General features: G+C 45.5%; 1 protein-coding gene across 1 annotated transcript in view; it reads left to right on the top strand.

The window, feature by feature from the left end:
* Nucleotides 1–23,118, top strand: part of LOC147431689 (ran-binding protein M homolog) — an 81,209-nt gene that overhangs the window by 51,092 nt on the left and 6,999 nt on the right. The window contains exons 8-9 of the mRNA XM_086494197.1: nt 19,592–19,651; nt 20,578–20,664. Coding sequence (XP_086350323.1) covers nt 19,592–19,651; nt 20,578–20,664 — 147 coding nt within the window. The remainder of the gene's footprint in view (nt 1–19,591; nt 19,652–20,577; nt 20,665–23,118) is intronic.

The raw sequence follows: 23,118 nt of genomic DNA, 5'->3' as shown, positions 1-23,118 counted from the left end.
TATTCCAGTCGGGACGGTTATCTCTACCACCATCAGGCCATATGTGTGGCGGAACCATTAAGAAAGAAGATCATGGATGAAGCACATGCTTTGCCTTATGCGGGTCATCGGGGTATTCTCTCTACGACCTTAGCAATGGAAAGATATTTCTTTTGGCCTAGCCTTAAAGCTGACATTGATAAGTATGTCAGGGAATGCTTGGTTTGCCAAAAAGTGAAGTATGATCGACATAAGACGCCTGGGTTGCTACAACCTTTACCTGTGCCTAATGAACCTTGGGAAAGTATTGCCATGGACTTCATCATCGACCTCCCTAGAACTCAGACTGGAAATGACGCGATCTGGACCATTGTGGACAGGGTTGTCCACGTTCGACGTACGGGACGTCCCGTACCGTACCGTACGACTCGTACGTTCCGTACATGAGTCGTTCGTTTTTTTTTGTTGTTTTTTGTTTTTTGTTTTTTTTCGGGGCGATTTTTGGTGTGGGAATGTTTTGCATCTCGACTGCATTTGAACAAGAGCCCAATGGCTGGATTGGCTCAAACCACCATGACCTATGTGCGACGAGGCTTGGGTAGCGGATCTACTATGGCCGCCACCACTTTGGAGATCATGATTCTTCTTTCTTCGGACATTGCCGTTTCCAATGTCCATGGACAGATCTTTCATGTTCTAACTTGTAAGACTTAAGTTACAAGTATTTAGTACTAAGCAGTGTTAGAAAAAAGCCGGGGTCTAGTGTATTTTAACCGGTTGAAATTATAAAATCCCGGTTAGATTTTGAGCTTGCCTCTAAGAAAACCGGGAAATTTACACAAGTTTTAGTGTAATTACCGGCAAAAGCTTCAAATTTTGACCTGAAAACTCAAGTTTTTCCTTATTTTGATCGGTTAGGAAAAATGTTTGTTTCTAGCCCTGGTACTAAGTACTAAGGTCGATGTCATGACTCATATGATCTATCATGTGTAAGACGCATGATTTTTTTTTGCATCGTACGTTACGTCACCGTACGTCTAATTTTTTTTAGTTCGATTAGTACCGCACGTCTTCGTACGTGTACCTGTCGTACGTGACCGTACGTGTCAACTATGATTGTGGACAGGTTTAGCAAGCAAGCACACTTCATACCAGTCAAGAAAACGATCAAAGCAGATCATATGGCTAGGGTCTTTCTAGCACAGATCTTTAAGCATCATGGAATGCCTAAGTCTATTGTGAGCGATCGAGATCCTCGCATGACAGGAAATTTTTGGCGTGCCTTGATGGATAATCTTGGTACAAAGCTGAATTTTTCATTTGCCTACCATCCTCAAACGGACGGGCAAAGTGAGATAGCCAATTCCACAGTATTGGATATGTTAAAAGCTTATGTGTCAGACCGGCAATCTGACTGGGAGAAATATTTGCCTCTTGTCGAGTATGCGTATAACAATACCATACACTCATCGACGAGGAAAGCACCTTTTGAGATTCTCTATGGTAAGCCTTTGCTTCCACCCATCCTTTTAACTAAGGATAAGATCTTTGCAGCAGATGAATTTGTCCGGGATTTGGACACCGCCTACGGGCAAGTTAGGAGAGCTATTCTACGCTCTCAGGAAAAGCATAAGAAAGCTGCAGACAAGCACAGAAGGAATCTTGACTTAACAGTCGGACAGCTAGTCTTACTCAAGTTTGAGAAGGCAAGACTTAAGAAACAAGCGTCTCATAAGGGGAAGGTGGTAAAACTTTCTACCCGTTACTATGGGCCGTTTAAGATCACTGAGCGAGTGAATGATGTCACCTTCCGAATAGAGCTACCGCTTAATTGGAAGATCCATATAGCTTTCCATGTCAGTTTACTCCGACCATATGTGGGACCGCCTCCAAGCCAGCCTAGTACTGAGGAACCTCCTGAGGTTGAGGAAACAGAAGAAATACTCCAACCGGAGCAGATAGTAAGTCATCAGGAGCGGTCTCTCAAATCCGGAAAGATAACACGGAAGTATTTGGTTAAGTTTAAGAACTATTCGAATCTAGATGCTCAGTGGATGACATAGGAGGAATTAACAGCTTATCCCGAGATACTGGGGGTATATGTCCAAGCACTACAGTTGAGGTCAACTTTTTAGAAGCCAGAGGGATGTTGCTAATTGGACTATTTTCTTATTTTTAATGATTAATTTCTTTTTTAGGATATTTAATTATGTGCACTAAGAACTGTTAAAAGATTGTAGCTACAAGAACTGCCATCAAAAACGGACAACTCTGATGTGTCATTTGATGGGTGACGGTAAACATCGCGAAGGAGTTTCCGTACGTTCGGTGGAAAGGGCCGGGTTACGAGTGCCCCTGATGCGTCACATGATGGGCGACGGGTGCATCAGTAAGGGGGCATCCCGTAGGCTAAGGAGGAAATCCGAACTGAGTAAGAAAATACGCGTAAGAACGCAAGCACAAGAATAAAGATGGGTTCAATGAAGCTTTTTACGAAAAGCAGGAACAATCGCGGGAAGGCAGACGCTTTTCCGTGAGGAATCTATGTTTGCATTGCATTCGTGCATGTGGTTGCATCGAGGGACGCCTGGGAAGTGTTGTGAAATGCATTGGTTTTAACTTATAAGGTTTTATTGAGTTTTTGGGCAGGTTCAGACCAATTTTAAAATATGCCGGCCGCCCACTTAATAAGTGGGCAGCCACTAAGAAGATAAAGCAACAAAACCAGCCAGCGAATTCTCTCTCCCTATTTCGGGTAGAACAACTCAAAAAAAAAAAAAAAAAAAAGTCCGCCATCTCTACGCGAGCAGCTATTCGTGGCGTGGCCAGGGAGCTATAAAAGCACCACATGCCCTCACTCAAAGGGGGTACCAACGTCAGCAAGAGAAGACTCTGCCGCCGTAAGAGATCGCGATACTACGAAGCACGGAAGTCGGTTTTTCCCGCGCAAGAGCGACAGGTATCTATTGTGGATTCGCCATACGAATTGTTGTCGCGTGTTTGTGTGGTTTGTTTTGTAGGAATCTCTTGTCTTACGGGAAGGCCCTTCACGGGAAGTACGGCTTCATGCCTAAGTCACTTACGGGAAAGTACGGCTTCACGCCTAAGTCCCTTACGGGAAGGAACGGCCTTGTGCCCAAGCCCTTTACGGGGAAGCACGACCTTCGGGTCTAAGATTACAGAACGGAGGGGTTTCCTCGGGTTCTCGTGCTTGTATAAGAATTCTCCCTGAATAAAAGAATACTCTTAACGGGGGGGGGGGGGTGACCAGCCCATCTTCTGGTCCCCAATACTGTGTCGATCTTCTCCCTTCTCTCATGTTTTCAAAGAATTATAATTTTCAGATTTTTCAAGTGATCGTGTACGCTCCCGTTTTGTGACAGTCTCTCTCTCTCACTCAGTTCAGTTGTTATTGAAGTGCTAAAAGTCACTTCAGTCTATTCTTTTCTATTGGCATGTGGTGCCCGTCTTGTGACAGAACACTTCCTAAGCTAGATTGACTGGACTCAGTTGAACCCTAGTCATGAAGTAGCTTGTCCACGTACACATAGGGTTAGATGTGCACGTGACATCCCCTCCTTTTCAAAGTGAGGTATTGGTACTGAACTGTATGGCGTCGAGGGAGATCGCCAACGGCGTCTGGAATCTTGGGAAGGACTTTTCGCCGGCCCTCTTTGATGCGTGGGTCATGCGACACTTGAACTTCATAAAGGTCTGCAACGCTTGCTTCTTTGGGCCGCGCCGAAAGCGACACAAAGTCATCAGTGGCTCCTTCAATGCTTCAACTTCGTCTATAGTCATCCGTCTACCTTCTTCAAGAATCTCCAAGGATGAAAATTCGTGAAACCACTTCCAACACAAAAACATGAATATACCCATCCCATGTATAGTGACTGGAAAAATTCTAATCTTCTTTAAAGACGGTGTATGCAATGTAGATGAACAAACTGACGGAGTGGCAAACCATTCATCAAACACACGCAAAAAATGGGGTTGAATCTTGACTTTCTGATCTAAATCAATCAACTGTGGCAATTCACAATGGAAATGCCGATGCTTGATGCTCAATTCGTGCTCTTTCGGATACTATGTCATGCCAAGGAAGAGACATGGAATGTGAATTCCTTGAATGCAAACATTTCAGCTTTTCATGAGTAATCCGAATACATCCGTGCTCATTCATGAGTGAATTGTGTTCATCGTACAATATGGCATGCCTATGAAAAGGGATCACATAAGGACGGTGATTAAAATACTTGAAAGCATCACGAATGAAACACTCGAACAATGCGTGCTAACTAATCGTTCGAACACGGAGTACTTCCTGTGGGGGTTCTTTGGAACTCGACTCGAGAGCCAAGATTGGTTCTTCGTGAATTACCGAATCTGCAATGAGGTTAGCTTCACTAGACAAAGTATCAACTAAACCATCATCCTTGTGAACAATCACATCACTATCATACAAATCATCATGCTCGTGAATAATCACATATTGATCATGCAAATCATCATGCTTATCATTATCATGCAAATCATGTGTGTCTTGCTTTGGAGAAGACAAGACTGAGAGAGTCTCCTTCTCCTGATTCTGTTCAATCTACGCCTGCACATTAGAAAATAGTAGGACCGACTCTTGCATGCGTTGGTCTGTCTGTGCTTCACGCTCTAACCGTCTTTCTTTGCGCTCGTTATCCAATTCGGCTATTCTTTCTTTGTGCTCACGATCCAATTTTGCATTTCTTTCTTTGGCCGCCAAGCGCACTTGCTCGCGCTCACGCTCTATGGCTGCCATTCTTTTTTCGTACCACACTTCCCGTTGTCTACTTAGTCGTATCATCATATCCATCATCGACTTGACCAAAGCCTCCATAGGATTTGGTGCAATCCTTGGCGTAGATGGGGAAGAGGGAGGGTCAGAAAAACCTCTTGGTGGGGAAAATTCTTCTTCGCCACTGCCATGCTCATCACCTCCATGCGAAGTATCCATTCCGCTTTGGGTATTGACTATACACTGAAGTCTTGGGTTCTTAAGTTCACGAGGAACTTGGGTTCTTGTTGTTCTTGGGTTCTTGAGGGTCTTGAGTCCTTGAGTTCTTGAGGTTCTTCTTTAGCTTGCAATCTGTGTTAGAGAAGGATCTTCTCTTACCCGAGCTCTACTCTTTTTCGCGGGCGCACCCCTTGGCGGCCTTACGCTCACACCAAGGTTGCTTTTTCCTACCTCACGTTGATTGGCCGGCCGCTAAGTGCACGGTCCGCTCTCAATGAGTGAAAAGAGGCACAAGGGGAGGCTGGACAAGCCCTTCTTTCTTGGGTTTCCTATCAATCCTTAAAAACACGATTAGCAATCGACACGCCCAAGAGGACTTGGGTTATGTGCGACCGCAACAAGCAAAAAAAATTATGTGGTTCTTTCCTTGAGTGATACAGAACACTGCCAAAGCTCTGATACCAATGTAAGGTGCAGCGGATGTGAATGTTGAACTTTGCTCAAGATGAGTGCTCCGAACTGTGCTCAAGGGTTCCTTTTACTTACAGAAGGGAGAGCCTTCCGTTCCTTTAGTGAGAGAGTGCAAATGATCACAAACAAAGTGGTAAACACTGTGAATGAAGGTGCTGTGTACGGTGCAGCGGAATGAATGTTGAACTTTGCTCAAGATAAGTGCTCCGAACTGTGCTCAAGGGTTCCTTTTACTTACGGAAGGGAGAGCCTTCCGTTCCTTTAGTGAGAGAGTGCAGTGGACACAAACAAAGTGAATGGAAGTGCATGAGATTGAGAGAGAGAGAGAGAGAGAGAGAGAGAGAGAGAGAGAGAGAGAGAGAGAGAGAGAGAAGATAATACGACACCAGAGACGACGTAAAACCCTCCTCCGAAGGCCCCATTCTTGATGGCGAGAGCGGTCTACTTATGATTGCACAAATCTCTACAATGCTTGGACTTGCTGACGATGAGGACGACGACGACTAGACGGCTGAAATCTGAAAATGCTAATGGCTGAAATCTGCGAATCTTTATTTGCTGAATTCTGACTCTATGTCGGAGATGATGTCAATGGCGACGATGCGACGACGACGATGACGCGCTGAAAACGCAGATGCTGAAATCTGCGTTTTCCGGGCTGAATCTGCAAACTTCGTTGGATTTGACTGTGTGGCGAGGATCTGTTGCGGGTAGGTGAGATCTGCGAGGTTCGGGAGTTGATCTGCGAGTGCTAAAGGCTGAAAACTGAAAACGCTGGTCCTATGGCTGATTCTGTCGCGATGATCTGCAAAAACGTTGAGGTTGATCTGCAAACCAAAAATGCTAGGGCTGAAATTGGGTCCTTGCGGGGAAATCTGCTAACGCTAGGGCTGATCTACTGTCTACTGTCACCAGGGATCTGCAAGTGCAAAAACGTTGGCTGATCTGGTGCAAAAACGCTAGGTTGATGCTGAGTTGCAAAAACGCTAGGCCTGCTGTTGGGGGTCCTGCTGAGAAGGTGCTTGTTGAGCGTGTGCTCCTGCTACCTCTTCTGCCAGAAAGTGCTAGCTCTGGTTTGCTTATATACAAACTTAGCAAAATTGCCCTACCTACTTTTCAACAAAAGTCACTTGAAAATAATTGTAGCGCGGATAATATGTCATGCTCTCTACAGTGTGGGTGCCCCTCAGTGCAATGTGCGAGACAATCTCACTCAAACAAATGGAAACTCTCTCAAACAGAATGAAACACAGAAACAATGGATAACAACAGAGACACAACAGTGGACCAGAACATGTGGACTCCACTAGCTCAAAGAACCGTGTACAGGCTCTGGCGTGGCAGCACTCTCAGCTCCAGCCCAGGACTCACAGGTACAATGGGGTTGTCGAGGCTCAGATGTGCAGGGATGGTGCTAATGTGCTCTGTGTAAGACTCTCTCTAGACGACTACGTACAAGATAAGATAATGATAATGACCCAACGGCTACTACTCATAGATACAATCATAAAGAGCCACCAACGGCGTGCCGCCTCTGTGAGCTTCTGGACATTATGAGCTGGCGTTTGATCAATGTTGAAATCAACATACTCTTCCTGCAACCATCCTGATGGAAGCTCTGCGAATGGTAAATCCTCAGATACCTCAAAGTGCTCCGGCATGGGTGGAGATTCAGATGGAATGGAGGTTAAGGAGGGAAGTGGGATGTTGGCCAACTCTTACAAGGGAGACTTTCCCCCCTTCTATGGTGGATTATAGGCTCACCCAAGCCGATGGTTTCAATCAATGGACCCTCTGAAGGATGGTCATCAGAGACTGGCCCACAATGTTCTGGCGCACTTGGCTGACTGGGATTACTGGCTTCAAGTGTAGGATCAGGGGAAGAGGGTGAATCTGTTGTCAAGGGTTGAAGAGAGACTACATAGCATGGCATCGAAGATGTAGCTTCTAACCATTGCAGTAAGTCTTCATCGGAACCATCAGGAGGGACCGGCTGCTCCAAGTCAGGGTTGGACTCTACTGACAAAGAGCTATGCTGAACTACTGGATCCATGCCACCTTCGAGACGAATTTGTTGCATTGGAGAGCCAGGGGTATGTATCCACATGGCGTCGTTTCCCAGTCATGAAGTGCTTTCGTATGTCGCAACCATGGCCTACCAATCAGCAAGGGATAACCTCCCTCTACCTTGGGAAGATGAACTACCACAAAATCCAAGTCAAAAGTGAAATCTTGTACCTTCAGAGGCACCTTGTCGACTATGCCCATTGGGTAGACTGTTCTTTGATCAGCCAATGTAACAGTGAAAGGAGCAGGTCGGGTAGGCTGTAGACCTAAGGCCCTCATAGTGAATTCGGGCATCAAATTGATTCCAGATCCACCATCAACGATGACGCCGGATAGCTGCTGTCCAAGAATAGATATAGTGAGACGAGGACTTTTATAATCGGTGAGAGGAGCAGTTCGATAGGAAATCAAGTAAGACTCTGAGGGCTGTACAAGGAGGTGCCCGCCACTAGGCGCAGCCCCCGGGTACAGAGACTGAATGACTGACAGGGTGTCACTTCTAAGTGTTGTGTCAAGCTGAAAAGTATTTTTCAAGATGGATTCTGCTGTGGGCTTGGCGCCTTCGAACTGGGCTCCTTTTGGGACCTTAATCTGTTCCAAGTCAGCCACTGCTTCTAAGAAGGCTCCATCAATGTCAGATAACAAGGAAGTTGGTTTGCTTTTAGCAATTGGGAAGGACTTGTCCTTTGGGTCAGGTAGACCAGATTGAGGACTGGTGAGGTGAACTTGTGGGTAGACTGAGACCAAGAGCTGCTCTTTGTGCCCGAGTAAGGACACCAGCAGGCTCCTCCACTTGCAAAGGCTTAACCACATGAGTAGCAGGTGAAGGTTGAGGCACGGTGTTCACAGTAATCAAATTTATCTTCGGAAAGGTGAATTCGGGCTGGTTCTGAGTCGAGCCTGAAGACGTGGATGCCCTTTGCTTGGGACAATCCTTACTGTAGTGATCCTTCGAATCAGGGCAATGACGACAAGGAGGAGACCCCTCGGGTAAAGGACACTTGCTCTGATAATGCCCATATTCTCCGCATCTGTAGCAGAGTATGGGCCGATTGGAAGGACGAAACGGGGGACGAGGTGGTTGCTGCATGGAGTTGGAGGCTGAGGTGTAGAAACTTTGGGGAACTGAGGGAGTACTGGCATGATAAAAGCTGTGGGGTGCAAAGTTGTTGTGCATACCTTGCTGCATAGGGGGTGTTGTCAGCAGAGGAGGCAACTGGTTTTGATGGCCGTAGGGTGAGACCATGTTGGATGCAGGTGCTAGCCCTTGTTGGAGAGAAGGACCAAGATTTTGCTGTATTTGTCGCAATCCCTTGAGGTAGTAACAATCCTTATCCTCATGTCCAAATTTTTCACAGAAGTGGCAGTAAACCCGAAGGGGGCATTCCTGTGGGGGGTGCCCTGGAGAGCGGCATGAGCTACACCAAACCATAGCCTTAGTCTCTTGCTGACACTTGAGCTCTTCTAACTCGCGCTTAATCTGTTCCAATGCCTCATTATGTGTAGGCTTCTCTTGTCTAAGAGAGAAGGACCTCTACTCTTGAAGAGCTCGTTGTAGCTTCAGGGCTTCCAGTTCCTTGCGTAAAGAAGTTAAAGGATCAGTAGGACTACCTTCCGAGAACATAGAGGGTGTATCTATTTGAGGAGAGTTGTTGAAGAGCTTCCTAGCCCCCTCTATTCTACTAGCAGCTGCGATGAACTCGTCGAGAGTGGCGTCGGGTCGGAGACTCTCTCGGAGTTTTTGCTGAGAAGTTTTGGGAAGCGCCTTCTCCACCCACTTTTTAACCATGAATGCACCGGGTTGTTGGGGAAGCTTGGCCACCAGTGACTTAGTTTTAGTCATAAGCTCCGCAAAAGTCTCCTCAGGCTTGAGCACCATGTTGGCCAACTCATCCAACACCTTCTCCTGGTAGTCACTTGGCCTGAAAGCTGCACAGAACTGCTGTCTTAAGGCTGCCCAAGTTGCAAAATGGTTCTCTGCAAATTGGCTGTACCATTTATCTGCTAGGCCATCCAGGGTGGATGGAAATAGTACCAAGTAAGCATCTTCTCTATTCAACCCACGTCCCCTACAGAGAGATACAAATCTTCTTGCATGGTCGTCAGCATCTTCTGAAGAAAGCCCTTTGAAGGTAGGGAACTTGATGTTCACCTTGGCCAAAACACTAGCTAGTGGCTCCATGATTCCTTGCTGAGTCTGTTGCACAATAGCTTGCTGTAGCAGAATAGGAGAGAGCTTTTCTGGAGAAGGTGATCGCGACGATGGGGAACCTGATGAAGGAATGGGTGATGTGATATGTGGAGGTATAGGTGATGAGGTTGAAGGATTTCTACAAGGTGTCAAAGGTCGTCTTCTGTGATAGTACTTCAGAGGGCTCAGTAGTGGGCTTTGACGCTCAACTGACCTCCTTGTATGTGTCATGCAGTGACCACCAGTCGAACCAAGTTTGGGCAAGAAACTTGTGACAGGTCTAGACTCCACCAAACCAACCAGGTAAATGACTAGACTCGGCTGGACCAAGGACGAGACCAGGGACGAGGAAGGCTAGACCAGGGTCGAGGAGGTCTAGACCAGGGACGAGGAGGACTAGACCAGGGTCGAGGAGATCTAGACCAGGGACGAGGAGGACTATACCAAGGTCGAGTAGGTCTAGACCAGGGACGAGGATAAGTTGGACCAGGGCGAGAAAGGACTAGACCAAGGACTAATGGACCAGGTGAGAGGGGAACATTGCAAGGCAAGGTCGGCGAAGAAGGCAGGGGAAGCTAGATCAACCTAACCAGCTTCAAGATTTGCACCTCACAGAGTGAGATTTGAGTTGAGGTCCCACCGTGATCGCCAAAATGAGAGCACCTGTAGCGCGGATAATATGTCGTGCTCTCTACAGTGTGGGTGCCCCTCAGTGCAATGTGCGAGACAATCTCACTCAAACAAATGGAAACTCTCTCAAACAGAATGAAACACAGAAACAATGGATAACAACAGAGACACAACAGTGGACCAGAACATGTGGACTCGACTAGCTCAAAGAACCGTGTACAGGCTCTGGCGTGGCAGCACTCTCAGCTCCAGCCCAGGACTCACAGGTACAATGGGGTTGTCGAGGCTCAGATGTGCCGGGATGGTGCTAATGTGCTCTGTGTAAGACTCTCTCTAGACGACTACGTACAAGATAAGATAATGATAATGACCCAACGGCTACTACTCATAGATACAATCATAAAGAGCCACCAACGGCCCATAAATGTCAGTCAACTAAGTGTGACCTGGCCACATGTCCACTAGGCCACCCTCCGTATCCCTGCCACGTGTCACTGCCCAAGTGTCCGTCCAGTGTGAACAGAACAGACCATTTGTACTAACTGTAACTGTGTCCTGTGAAAGTGACACTGTAGCCTGCTACAATAATTAGTGAAAAATGTCAAAAAAGGGGAAAATAAGCCTATTCACTGTAAAAATGCTACTGATGGGGTGTGACTAGAATCTGATGGTCATGCTGTGTGCAACCAGAGGATATGCATCTAATTTAAGTATCTGGACATGCACGGTCTGCGAACAGACTCACAAAAGTGCCAGATGACTTCCTATTCTAGACTGACTTGATTGAACTAAACCCTGGTCACGCTGTAGCTTGTCCACGGATACATAGGGTTGGATGTGTCACGTGACATCCACTCCTTTTCAAAGTGAGGTACTGGTACCGAACTGTATGGCGTCGAGGGAGATCGCCAATAGCATCCAAAATCTTGGAATGGACTCTTCGCCGGCCCACTCTGATGTGTAGGTCGTGCGGTACTTGAACTTCATAGAGGTCTGCAACGCTTGCTTCTTTGGGCCGCGTCGAAAGCGACACAAAGTCTCCTCTGGCTCCTTCGATGCTTCAACTTCGTCCAGAGTCATGCTTCTTCCGTCTTCAAGAATCTCCACGGCTGAACTTTCCTGAAACCACCTCCAACACAAAAACATGAACATACCCATTCCATGTAAAGTGAGTGGAAAAAATCTTGTCGTCCTCAAAGATTGTGCATGCAATGTAGATGAACAAAGAGACGGAGTGCCCAACCGTTCACCACACACACGCAAACAATGAGATCGAGTCTTTCTAATCTGATCTAAAGCAATCAACTGTGGCAATTCACAACAGAAATCCCCATGCTTGGTGCTCATATATTCTTGTGCTCTTTCTACGAATGTGTCATGCCAAGGAAGAGACATGGCATGTGACTTCCTTGAATGCATACTTTTCATGAATAATCCGCATACATCTGTGCTCATTCATGAGTGAAACGTGCTCAACGTAGAATATGCCATGCCTAGGAAAAGGGATCACATAAAGACGCTGACTAAAATACAGGAAACGATAACGAATGAAACACTCGAACAATGCGTGCTGACTAATCATGCGTACTTCCTGTGAGGGTTCTCTGGACCTAGGCTCGAGAGCCAAGATCGGTTCTTCCCGAGGGGGTTCTTTGTGAGGGGGTTCTTTGGACCTAGGTTCGAGAGCCAAGATCGGTTCTTCCTGATTGATTGAATCTGCAATGAGGTTAGCTTCACTAGAAAAAGTATCAACTAACACATCATCCTTGTGAACAATCACATCATCTTCCTGCAAATTATCATGCTTGTGAGAAATCACATCTTCATCATGCAAATCATCATGCTTATCATTGTCATCCAATTCATCATGCTCATCATTAGCATGCAATTCATCATGCTTATCATCATGCAAATCATCATGCTTGTTGTTATCATCCAAATCATCATGCTTATCATTGTCATTCAAATCATCATCATGCAAATCATGTGTGTCATGCTTGGGAGAAGAAGAGACTGAGAGAGTCTCTTTTTCCCGATTCTGTGCAAACTACACCTGCACAATAGAAAAGAGTCGCAAGAACTCTTTCATGTGTTGGTTGCTCTGTTCTTGTCTTGCTTTGTTCTCGCGATCAAATTCTGCTTCTCTTTCTTTGTTCTCTCGATTCAATTTGGCTTGACTTTCTTTGGCTTCCAAGTCGTACTTACGCTCTATGGCTGAGTCATGATCTATCGTTGCCATTCTTTCTGCGAAATCCTTGTCCATCATCCTCTTGTCGAAAGCCTCCATAGGAGTTAGTGCAATCCTTGGCGTAGATGGGGAAGGGGGAGGGTCGGAAAAACCTCGTGGTGGGGAAAATTCTTCTTCGCCTCTCTTATACTCATCACCTGTCCACAGGACGGGCACCACGTGCCAATAGAAAAGAACAGACTGAACAGACCTTTAGCACTTCAATAACAACTGAATTGAAAGAGAGAGACGACACGCGACACGGAGTGGCAGAATTCCACCCCAGAGAGTATTGGCCCCAAACCTTGGGGCCCCTTTTGGTATTTCTTTATATTGCATCAACACAGTACAAGCCGGTACTCTAGACTCTGCACCTTCTCCAGGAAGCATGCCAGAGAATGAGCCCTAACCTCATATTTAAAGGCCCTTGGCTTGAAAAAGCAATTACAGTGAAAAGCCTTCAAACTCAAAAGCATCTGGTCCAAAAGCAAATCCAAAAAGCTGCCAGCGCAATTTACAAAAATCCGTACAGCCTACCACGTCATCATGTTAGCGCAGTTTTCGGAAATCTGCCATCATCAGTTTTTGCTGTGTCCGGATCTTGCTTTATTTTCTTCCTTTATGTTACTTGGGGCCCCATCGAACGGGGTCCCCATAAGTTGGTAGGACTTCTTTTGTTACTTGTTCTTCTTAGGGTTTAGGCCCCTCAGCCACATCTGTAAGCTGGCTCCCTTCTTCAGGGCTTTGACACGTCAGCAGTCTGTCACATCACCTCTAAGCGAAGTATCCATTCCGCTTCGAGTGATGACCATTCTGAAGTCGTGGGTTCTTGTGGATTCTTGCGGTCTTGAGGTCTTAAGTTCACGAGGAACTTGGGTTCTTGGGGGTCTTGAGTTCTTGAGGTTCTTCTTTCGCTTGCAATCTGTGTTAGAGAAGGATCTTCTCTTCACCCGAGTTCTACTCTTTTCCGCGTGCGCACCCCTTGGCGGCCTTGCGCTCACACCAAGGTTGCTTTTTCCCACCTCACGTCGATTGGCCGGCCGCTAAGTGCACGGTCCGCTCTCAATGAGTGAAAAGAGAACAAGGGGAGGTTGGACAAGCCCTTCTTGCTTGGGTTTCCTGTCACTATTCAAAAACACGATTAGGAATTGGGTTTACGTGCGACCGCAACAAGCAAAAAAAATTTCTGTGGTTCTTTCCTTGAGTGATACAGACCACTGCCAAAGCTCTGATACCAATGTAAGGTGCAACAGAATGAATGTTGAACTTTGCTCAAGATCAGTGCTCCGAACTATGCTCAAGGGTTCCTTTTACTTACGGAAGGGAGAGCCTTTCGTTCCTTTAGTGAGAGAGTGCAATGGACACAAACAAAGTGAATGGACACAGTGAATGGAAGTGCATGAGACTGAGAGATAGAGAGAGAAGAGAATACGACACGAGAGACGTTGTAAAACCCTCCTCCAAAGGCCCCACTCTCGATGGCAAAAGCGGTCTACTTATGATTGCACAAATCTCTACAATGCTTGGACTTGCCGACGATGTCGACGACAATGAGGACGACGACGAGACGGCTGAAATCTGAAAATGCTAATGGCTGAAATCTGCGAATCTTTATCTGTTGAATTCTGACTCTATGTCGGAGACGATGTCAATGGCGACTGCGACGTCGACGCGCTGAAAACGCAGATGCTGAAATCTGCATTTTCCGGGCTGAATCTGCAAACTTCGCTGGATCTGACCGTGCGGCGAGGATCTGCAACGGGAAGGTGAGATCTGCGAGGTTCGGGAGTTGATCTGTGAGTGCTAAAGGCTGAAAACTGAAAACGCTGGTCCTATGGCTGATTCTGTCGCGATGATCCGCAAAAACGCTGAGGTTGATCTGCAAACCAAAAACGCTAGGGCTGAAATTGGTCCTTGTGGGGAAATGTGCTCAACGCTAGGGCTGATCTGCTGTCTACTGTCGCCGGGAATTGCAAGTGCAAAAACGTTGGCTGATCTGGTGCAAAAACGCTAGGTTGATGCTGAGTTGCAAAAACGCTAGGCCTTCTGTTGGGGGTCTTGCTGAGAAGGTGCCTGTTGAGCGTGTGCTCCTGCTGCCTCTTCTACCAGAAAGTGCTAGCTCTAGTTTGCTTATATACAAACTTAGCAAAATTGCCCTACCTACTTTCCAACAAAAGTCACTTAAAAATAATAAGTGAAAAATATTAAAAAGAGGGAAAATAGGCCTTTGCACTATAAAAATACTATTGTTGGGATCTGACTGGAATCTAATGGTCATGCTGTGTGCAACCAGAGGATATGCATCTAATCTAAGTGTCTGGACATGCACGGTTTGTGAACAGACTCACAAAAGTGCCAAATCACTTTCTATTCTAGACTGACTTGACTGAACTGAACCCTGGTCATGCTGTAGCTTGTCCACGAACACATAGGGTTGGATGTGGCACGTGACATGCTGAGACTGAGAGATAGAGAGAGAAGAATACGACACCAGAATGTTGTCAAACCCTCCTCCGAAGGCCCCACTCTCTATGGCGAGAGCGGTCTACTATTGATTGCACAAATCTCTACAATGCACTGGACTTGCCGATGATGTCGACGACGATGAGGATGACGACGAGACGGGCTGAAATTGTAAACGCTAAGGGCTGAAAACTTCAAATCTTTATCTGCTGAATTCCGACTCTCTATGTCGGTGAAGACGGCGATGACGACGATGCAACGATGATGCGCTGAAAACGTAGATGCTAAAATCTGTGTTTTCCGGGCTGAATCTGCAAACTTCGGTGGATCTGACTGTGCGGCGAGGATCTGCTGCAGAAAGATGAGATTTGCGAGGTTTGGGACTTCTACTGCTTGGTCTATGTGATGAAAACAGAAAACGCTGAGGCTATGGCTGAATCTGTCGCCGCAAAACGCTAGCATGCTCTGCAAATGCAAAAACGCTAGTGATCCGCTGTGTTCTGCTGTCTCGCCGGTTGACCTCCAAGGTGGAAAACGCTCGCCTGAAGAAACGAAAGGGAAAGGAGCGGCTTTTTCCAAAGCTAAGTATGCGATATTATGGCCCTGTCTAGATTCAAGAGATGATAAATGATGTATCCTTCTGTCACGAGATGGGCACCACGTGCCAATAGAAAAGAACATACTGAACAGACTTTTAGCACTTCAATAACAACTAAACTAAAAGAGAAACGACATGGGGAGTGGTGGAGTTCCACTCTAGAGAGTATTGGCCCCAAACCTTGGCATCGCTTTCGGTATTTCTTTATATTACTTGAACTCTGTACAATGCCAGTACTTGGGCTCTGCACCTTCACCCAGAAGAGTGCCAAAGACTGAGCCCTCTGCGCTTATTTAAAGGCCCTTGGCCTTGAAAATCAGTTTACATGAAAAGCTTGAAACTCAAAAGCAACTGGTTGAAAAGCTAGCGTTGAAAACTGTCCAGCGTAAATCACGAAAATCCGTACAAGCTGCCACGTCAGCAGGCCAGGGTAAAATTAGGGAACACCGTAGATGCTGCCACATCAGCAGACCAACGTAAAATCAGGGAACTCTGTACAAGTTGCCACGTGGCACTATCAGCGTAGATCGCGGATGTCCGTACAACTGCCACATCATCATCTTTTACGCACCTCTATCTGTATGTGTAAGTGGGTCCTGCTTTATTTTAATCTCTTGGGCCCCATCGAAGAGGGTCCCATAAGTTGGTGGGAACTCTTCTATTAAAAAGACCCACTCGGCGAGGATTTGTAAGTTGGTGAGAACTTCAACTTCTTTTGTTGCTTCTAGGGTTTAGGGCCCCTCGGCCAGGATCTGCAAGTCGGCTTTGTTGTTCAGTGGCTTGACACGTCAGCAATTTGTGACATCCTCCCCTTCTTGAAAGAAAGTAATCTTCCGCAATTATAGCATATCTACAAAACAACTCAAGTTAGCTCAAAAATTTCCCAAGGGTCATTCCGAGGGACAATCAGTTTGCTCTTTTTTTTTGTTAAGGATTTGGCTTGTCCTTTCAGCTCTTTTGTTAAGGAGTTGGCTTCTCCTTTCGTCCAAATCAAAACTCTTGATATTCCAACGTAGTAAAATTAGCCATCACACCCAGACTGCACTGATCTTCCACGGGTGTCTTGATGCACTAAAGTTACATACCAAGGCAATCTCATCCAATTAGGAATATTCAGTGGTTGGCACATCACAATGCAATACAAATACTCACATATGCATGTTACAAGACACAACGAACAATGCCGCTGAACACTCCCTCGAGACAAACGGTTTGTGGTATGAAGCTACTCAATGACCACCTCGTCACTCCCCCCGCAAATAACCTAAAAAGGTCCAGGCCATGAGCTCAAAGGACTGTACAACCAAACGCTCCCCAGACCGCAGCCTGCGTCGCTTGGAGGTTCAAGCATACAACCAAACGCTCCCCAGACATCCCTTCTGCATCGTTCCGAGTTTTTCTAGCATACAACGAAACGCTCCCCAGACATCCCATCTACGTCGTTCTGAGGTTTTCAAGCATACAACGAAACGCTCCCAGACATCCCGTCTGCGTTGTTCCGAGGTTTTCAAGCATACAACGAAACGCTCCCCAAACATCCCGTCTGCGTTGCTCCGAGGTTCAAACAATACCAAAACAACATTTCTCACTTCTCCACCCGGGAGTAAAATCACCAATCAATGAAACCAATATTAAAACCAGAGTCAAACAATTCAAATCGCCACCAAGTTCAGGTTTAAAACAGATACCATCCATTTTAAACAAATTCCAAACAGGATCACCAAACAAGTTCTCAAACAAATTCTCAGACAAAATTCAAACTCAAAAAGCAATCTCGACATCAGTCGAGCTAGAAAGTTGACTGACTTTCCATCTTGAAACTTACACCAAAATATAGGATTAATTTCCTTCTATAAGGTTGTAGCCGAACACAGCATGGTCCGTCAGCTTTTGGACAAAGGAATAAAGTCACTGATTTTCCTTTGGATTTCAGGGATATTGATGGACTGATAATATAATGTTGTATGACTTTATGAAAGAAGTACTTCAACATAGGAATTCCCGAAATGAATCTGGTATATATGTGCTCTGTGAGTAGTGTCTGAGTGCATGTTTGAAAGTCGAAATGATTGCAGCATTTCGGTCTTGTGATTCAAGATGAGATGGGCATGATAGCAATAAGAATTAGTCAATCCAGATATCAGTGAGATCTGGGATAGATCTAGATGCGATTGCTAAACACGTTGCCAATAGATCATGATCTCGATGGACTTTATGTGATTTGATTTGAATGTGATTTGAATGTGACTTTCGTCTTTGTGCAAGTGTTGGATATGTGTTGTCTAGTGCGTCAGTACTTAAGAGTCAGTGTCTATTGAAGTGGTTTCTCGCTTAAATCGAGGGTGAATTCAATTCTTTCAAGATGGGGGTATGTCACAAAGTGATGGCGTGGCATGACCATCTGGATGGACTCTGGACAGTAGGAGGTCCAATCCCTAGAGAAAGATGCAGATGAAGTCTTACCAACTTGTAGAACCTTCCAAGGGGCCTAAATTAAAGAATCTAAAGCTTATAAGTTGTACCAATTTATGGTACCCCATCCAAAGGGACAAAAGGATAATAAGTTGTGCAAGGATGCTGACGTGGTAGAGCTGTACGGATGGCCCACGAATTGCGTTGATTGTTGACGTGGCACTGTACGGATTTCCGCGATTTGTGCTGCCTGGTGTGAGCGCTAGCTTTTGGGCCTGGATACTTTTAGAACTTGAAGCTTTTCATGTACTGCTTTTGGAAGGCCATGGGCCTATAGATATGTAACCAGGGCCTCTCTTTCTCTCAAATTTGCCTGGGAGCACTGAGCAGAGAGGATCCTTGGAATTTGTACTTCGCTCAATTATTAATATAAAAATAAATACTGGAAGGGGCGCGAGACTTTGGGGCCAATACCTTTGGGCATGGAACTACACCAGGCCGTGTCGTCTCTATTAAATTGTGAAAAGATTCTGTTAAGTGGATTTTAAGTATTTTCTTGTGTGTCGTGCGAGATTCTTGACTTGGGGTGTCCAAGTCTGTTACAGGTATCTCTATACACACATGGGTAATATCACAAGATGCATATCTTACATCCTATGTTGACTAAGCTTTCCATATCACATGGGACACATGGATTCACATGGCTTATCACATGGGTGTATGCCACATGGGCATCTAGTAGACTAGAGGGTGTTCGTGCAGTGCAAAAAATCCTGCACGCCAAAATCAGCAATGTAAAACGTGGGTGTCCGTACAAATTCCACGTGTCATTTCAATGCGATTTACGGAGGGTCTGTATAATATATTATTTTAAACGCAGTTGATTTTGTGTGTGTGTGGCTGCTTTATTTTTCTAGGCCCCATCGGACGGGGTGCTTTGGGGTCAATATCTCTGGGCACAAAACTGCGTCGGGCCGCGTCATCTCTCTTAGTTGTGATTAAGTTTATTAAGTGGTTTTGAGTTTCTCTCATGTGTGTCGTGCCAGATTCTCGACTTGGGGTGTCTAAGTCTGTTATAGCCGTGTTTGAGACTGCTCCAAAGCCTCCCCTACCTTGGCAAAAGTAGTGTCCAAATCGTGTGTATACTGATTTTCTTCAAAAATCTTATCTTTGGTGCTCAAAAGAGGTGGAACATACTTGACACCCTCGATAATCTCAAATGGCTCCTTCCCCTTAGACGTATGAACTGTGTTATTGTAGGCAAACTCCACCAAGGGCAAATACTTCTCCGATGGAGTCTTCTGATCAGAGATGCGACTTTAACAAGTCCAAGTCCACTGAAGTGGCTATCTCCGATTGCCCATCTGTCTGTAGGTGAAACAAGGACTCGAATTTAAGCCTTGTGCCTATATTCTCCCAGATTGCCCTCCAAAACAAATTCGTGAAATGGGGATTTCTATCTGAAACTAAAGGTTCATGTATACCGTGTAATTTGAGAGAGAGAGAGAGAGAGAGAGAGAGAGAGAGATGTGTTACCCTTTATCAAATCGATCGAAAGTTTTGCAGGATGAAACTTTGATGATCAAATTTTTACTTGACTGCCAACAGTTTATTGAATATATAAAGGTATGGAAGCAAGGCCCAATTTTTAAATATGTCAAGGCTGATATTTTTCAACTATAGAGTGTCATTTGCCATCATGAATTTCTGGCCTCTGAATTGGCATGCATAGTACTCACATCCGATTGATTTTGTTTCAAAAGAGGAGACGTAACAATTCTTTAAGGAGTTTCTTATAGGCCAACCACTCTTATGGTTCTATATTGATTGCGATCCTCATGAGTCAGTTCCAGTGTGTGCAGTGAGATAGAATAGTTAGAAGTGTCAATAGTTAAGGAGTTGGAGTGTATTTTATTAGGGAGTTAGCCTAGCGGTCAAGGTGAGGGCCTTTGGGCGCACCCGCTCAGGTTCAAACCCGGCAGACGTGAGGTGTGGGTGTGTGGGCGCAATCCCATAAAAGGCAATGAGTCAACTTAATTTGGGTCCTGCTATCATATTTCTTGTTCGGTCTGCAATCCAAGACATTCTGATGTTGAATGCAACTTTGCAATCTGAATTGACAGTTAATCAGTATTGTTTACAACTACCTTGATTTCATAACTAGCACACTCTCTGAAGGTGAATTTGGGCCCATTCTTTGATTTACATACATAAAAGGTGATGCCACAATAGACTAATAGTGGATATGCAGATCTTACATTGTCAAGCTTTTGTCAGAGTTCCAGCCAGTTGCTGGTGCATGCATTTAAACCTTTAGTGTGTGCATGGCCAATCAGCTACTTTTCGGTTCTACCATTACTTTGTATAATACAAGTCTTTTAGTGGAAGGCTTCACTATGGCCAGTTATTCCATGCATCTCTCGAGCATTGAAGGAAACTATGTAGTATGTATGCATACCTTTAGATAGATGTATGCTGGGGCTTGCACTCTTTGCTGAGCTATGACCACCTTGATTGGTCTTTTTGATTCATTTGGATATTTGTATGTGCAGGCTGGATCTTTAGAGGCAGCAGTTATACATGCACAAGAGAACTTAGCAAGTTTACTAGGGATCTCTCTTTACCAAAGTCTCCTTCAGGTAAAGTTGTGGAATCTGTAACATGGTTGCACACTTGACATGTGTGCTCACTGGCATTTATGTATATATCTGTATCGTTTATTTGCTTTGCTTGTGATCTTTCAGTAGCATGTCAAACCTGAGAAAACAGTTAACCCATGTCTTGGATGAACTCATTGGCTGCAAAAAGTCATTCTTCTAGGTTTACATGATCGGAAGCAAATGGTGTCCCCCGTAAGCTACTCCTGGATGAGCTTTTCTTGATGCATAGACTCTTGAGAGAATTCTTGTTTTTTAAGGCCAAAGCAAAATGCTTAAAGCTGAAGTCCTTGAGATGTCATTTCTCTTTCTGTTGATTAGTGCAGTTTCACGTCTGTGTCTTGAAGCTTGCAAGTTTCTGCTTTTGTATCTTTTGGCCATTCAATATGGCCTTAATTTGAGCTATGCTCTCCATTTGCACTGAGGTCACACCTGTTTCGGCAGGATCCTGCATGAGTGGTTCTACGAAGGTAGTATGGGTGGAAGAATCAAGTCCCTGTTATGTAGAAGATACATCTTGAAAAGAAGGATCCATCCAAATTCGAGTTTCTTCAACAGATCCTCGAAAATGGTGTATGTCTGAAAATTTCAGAGCTTTCTTAGACACAATCTTTTGTCCATTGGGTTGTTCAACTAGTTTTGTGAAGCTGTTTGTGTTCTGTTCCAGTTATTTTAAGCTTATATTAGTGATTTCTCGCTGCCCCAAACAACTGCCGTTGCCCCACAGCTTCCAATGACCTTTGTAGCCTCCATCCACCCAGCCCAATGCCATTACCTGCCATAGTCGCCTGCTTAACTTTCCGCCCAGCCCTCCACCGCCGTTCCCATTTAGTGCTTCCTTCACACACGCACACACATGCGCGCGCACACATATACAGTCATAAGGTGGTGACATGGAAACCATAGGGGGTTAGAACACTTAAAAGACCTAATATTGGACAACTGGCTGAGGACTCAACAACTTTAAAAATTGATGACGTGGCCATCTGTATGGACGTCCGTGATTTGCGGGAGTGCTTGCTGAGGTGGCACTACTGTATGCATAGGCCAGCAAAACGTGGAACAGTGGGCGCGTGATTTTGGCTGCTGATGCTTTTGGGAGAATAGCTTTTCATGCTTGATGCTCTTAGGCCAAGGGCCTTTAAATAGGAGCCTGGGAGTTCACTCTGGCATTCCAGTGCGTGCGGAAGCAGAGACCAAGTCCCTTGGCAGTTGTACCTTTGTGAAGCAACATAAAAAAATACCGAAAGGGGCGCCAGGGCTTTGGGGCCTGTGGATCTGGGAGTGGAACTTCGCCACTCCGTGTCTGCTGTGTGGATCCTGTGTGTGTGTGTGTGTGGAGTTGTTTTGAAGTGCTCGAGTGTGTTCTTTTCAGTTGGCACGGGTGCCCTCCCGTTCCGATAAAATCAGAGCTTCAAGCGTCTGCTCTTTTGATGAGCACACCGAGCCTTCCTGGAACAGATGGTGCTTCTTAATTCACTGAGTATTTGCAGTTCCTGCTCGACGAACTCTGCGACATACTCTCAAAGATTTTTCAGCAGAACCTACCGATTGTGCAGAACTTCTAGCAGTTTCTGAACTACATTTTTCCACCACTGTTTCTTTAGGCTTTTCCTCCTTCGGCACTAGAAAGTGCAAGGGCCTCCTTTGGACAACCGACACAGTCTTCTATTCAGATTGGGGTGGTTCAACCATCCGACTTTTACTTGGTGCCACCCCCTTCGCCACCGCCGTTGCCACCACCTCCCCCACCGCCACCTGGGTATAACGGTTGGAGCCCATATGCCTACACCTATTATCCACCTTCGAAATCTCTCGAGCCGCCGTTTTTCTTAAAGACAATGCTATGCAGTGGAGGAGTTCTATAGTCCAGAAAGCCTCACGCTCCAAGAACTTGACAAGCTTTCAAGAAATTTTTGTTTCCGAAGTTACATGACCTCCTTGTTTGAAGTGCAACTTCTGGCAGAACAGGGTAACTTGAAAATGCTGGCTATAGAAAGTATGGAAGACTACAACCAAAAGTTCTTAGACATCTACCTTCTGGTGTCTTTCTTCAAGCTGATAACCTTGGAGGAAGGGATCATTTGGTTGTATATGGCCTCTGAATGACACAACCTTCAGTTTGGGGAGCGTTTGAATGTCTTTATGTATATGTTTGCGTATGTGAACGATGTCATTTGTAAGCATTTTGTGAAGCATATGAATCTGGTGCATCAATAGTTCTAATTTGGATCAGATTGCTTGGGTATGTGATCATAGTGCATCTAGACATTCCTTGACAAGACCAGCGCGATCTTGGTGTGATGGCTAACATTGCTACTCTTGCATATCAAGAGCTCTGATGCAGATGAGATGATTGGATGAAAATTTGATTGTGGAACTGTGTGGTGTAATGCATGCTAGAGAATGTGTTGTCATGCAATGATGGGCATTGGC

This window comes from Adiantum capillus-veneris, chromosome 21 (assembly GCF_014529385.1).
Source record: "Adiantum capillus-veneris isolate H3 chromosome 21, ASM1452938v2, whole genome shotgun sequence".
Lineage (NCBI taxonomy): Eukaryota > Viridiplantae > Streptophyta > Polypodiopsida > Polypodiales > Pteridaceae > Adiantum > Adiantum capillus-veneris.
Note: the sequence above shows the minus strand (reverse complement) of the source record. Positions and strands in the feature narration are given on the sequence as shown.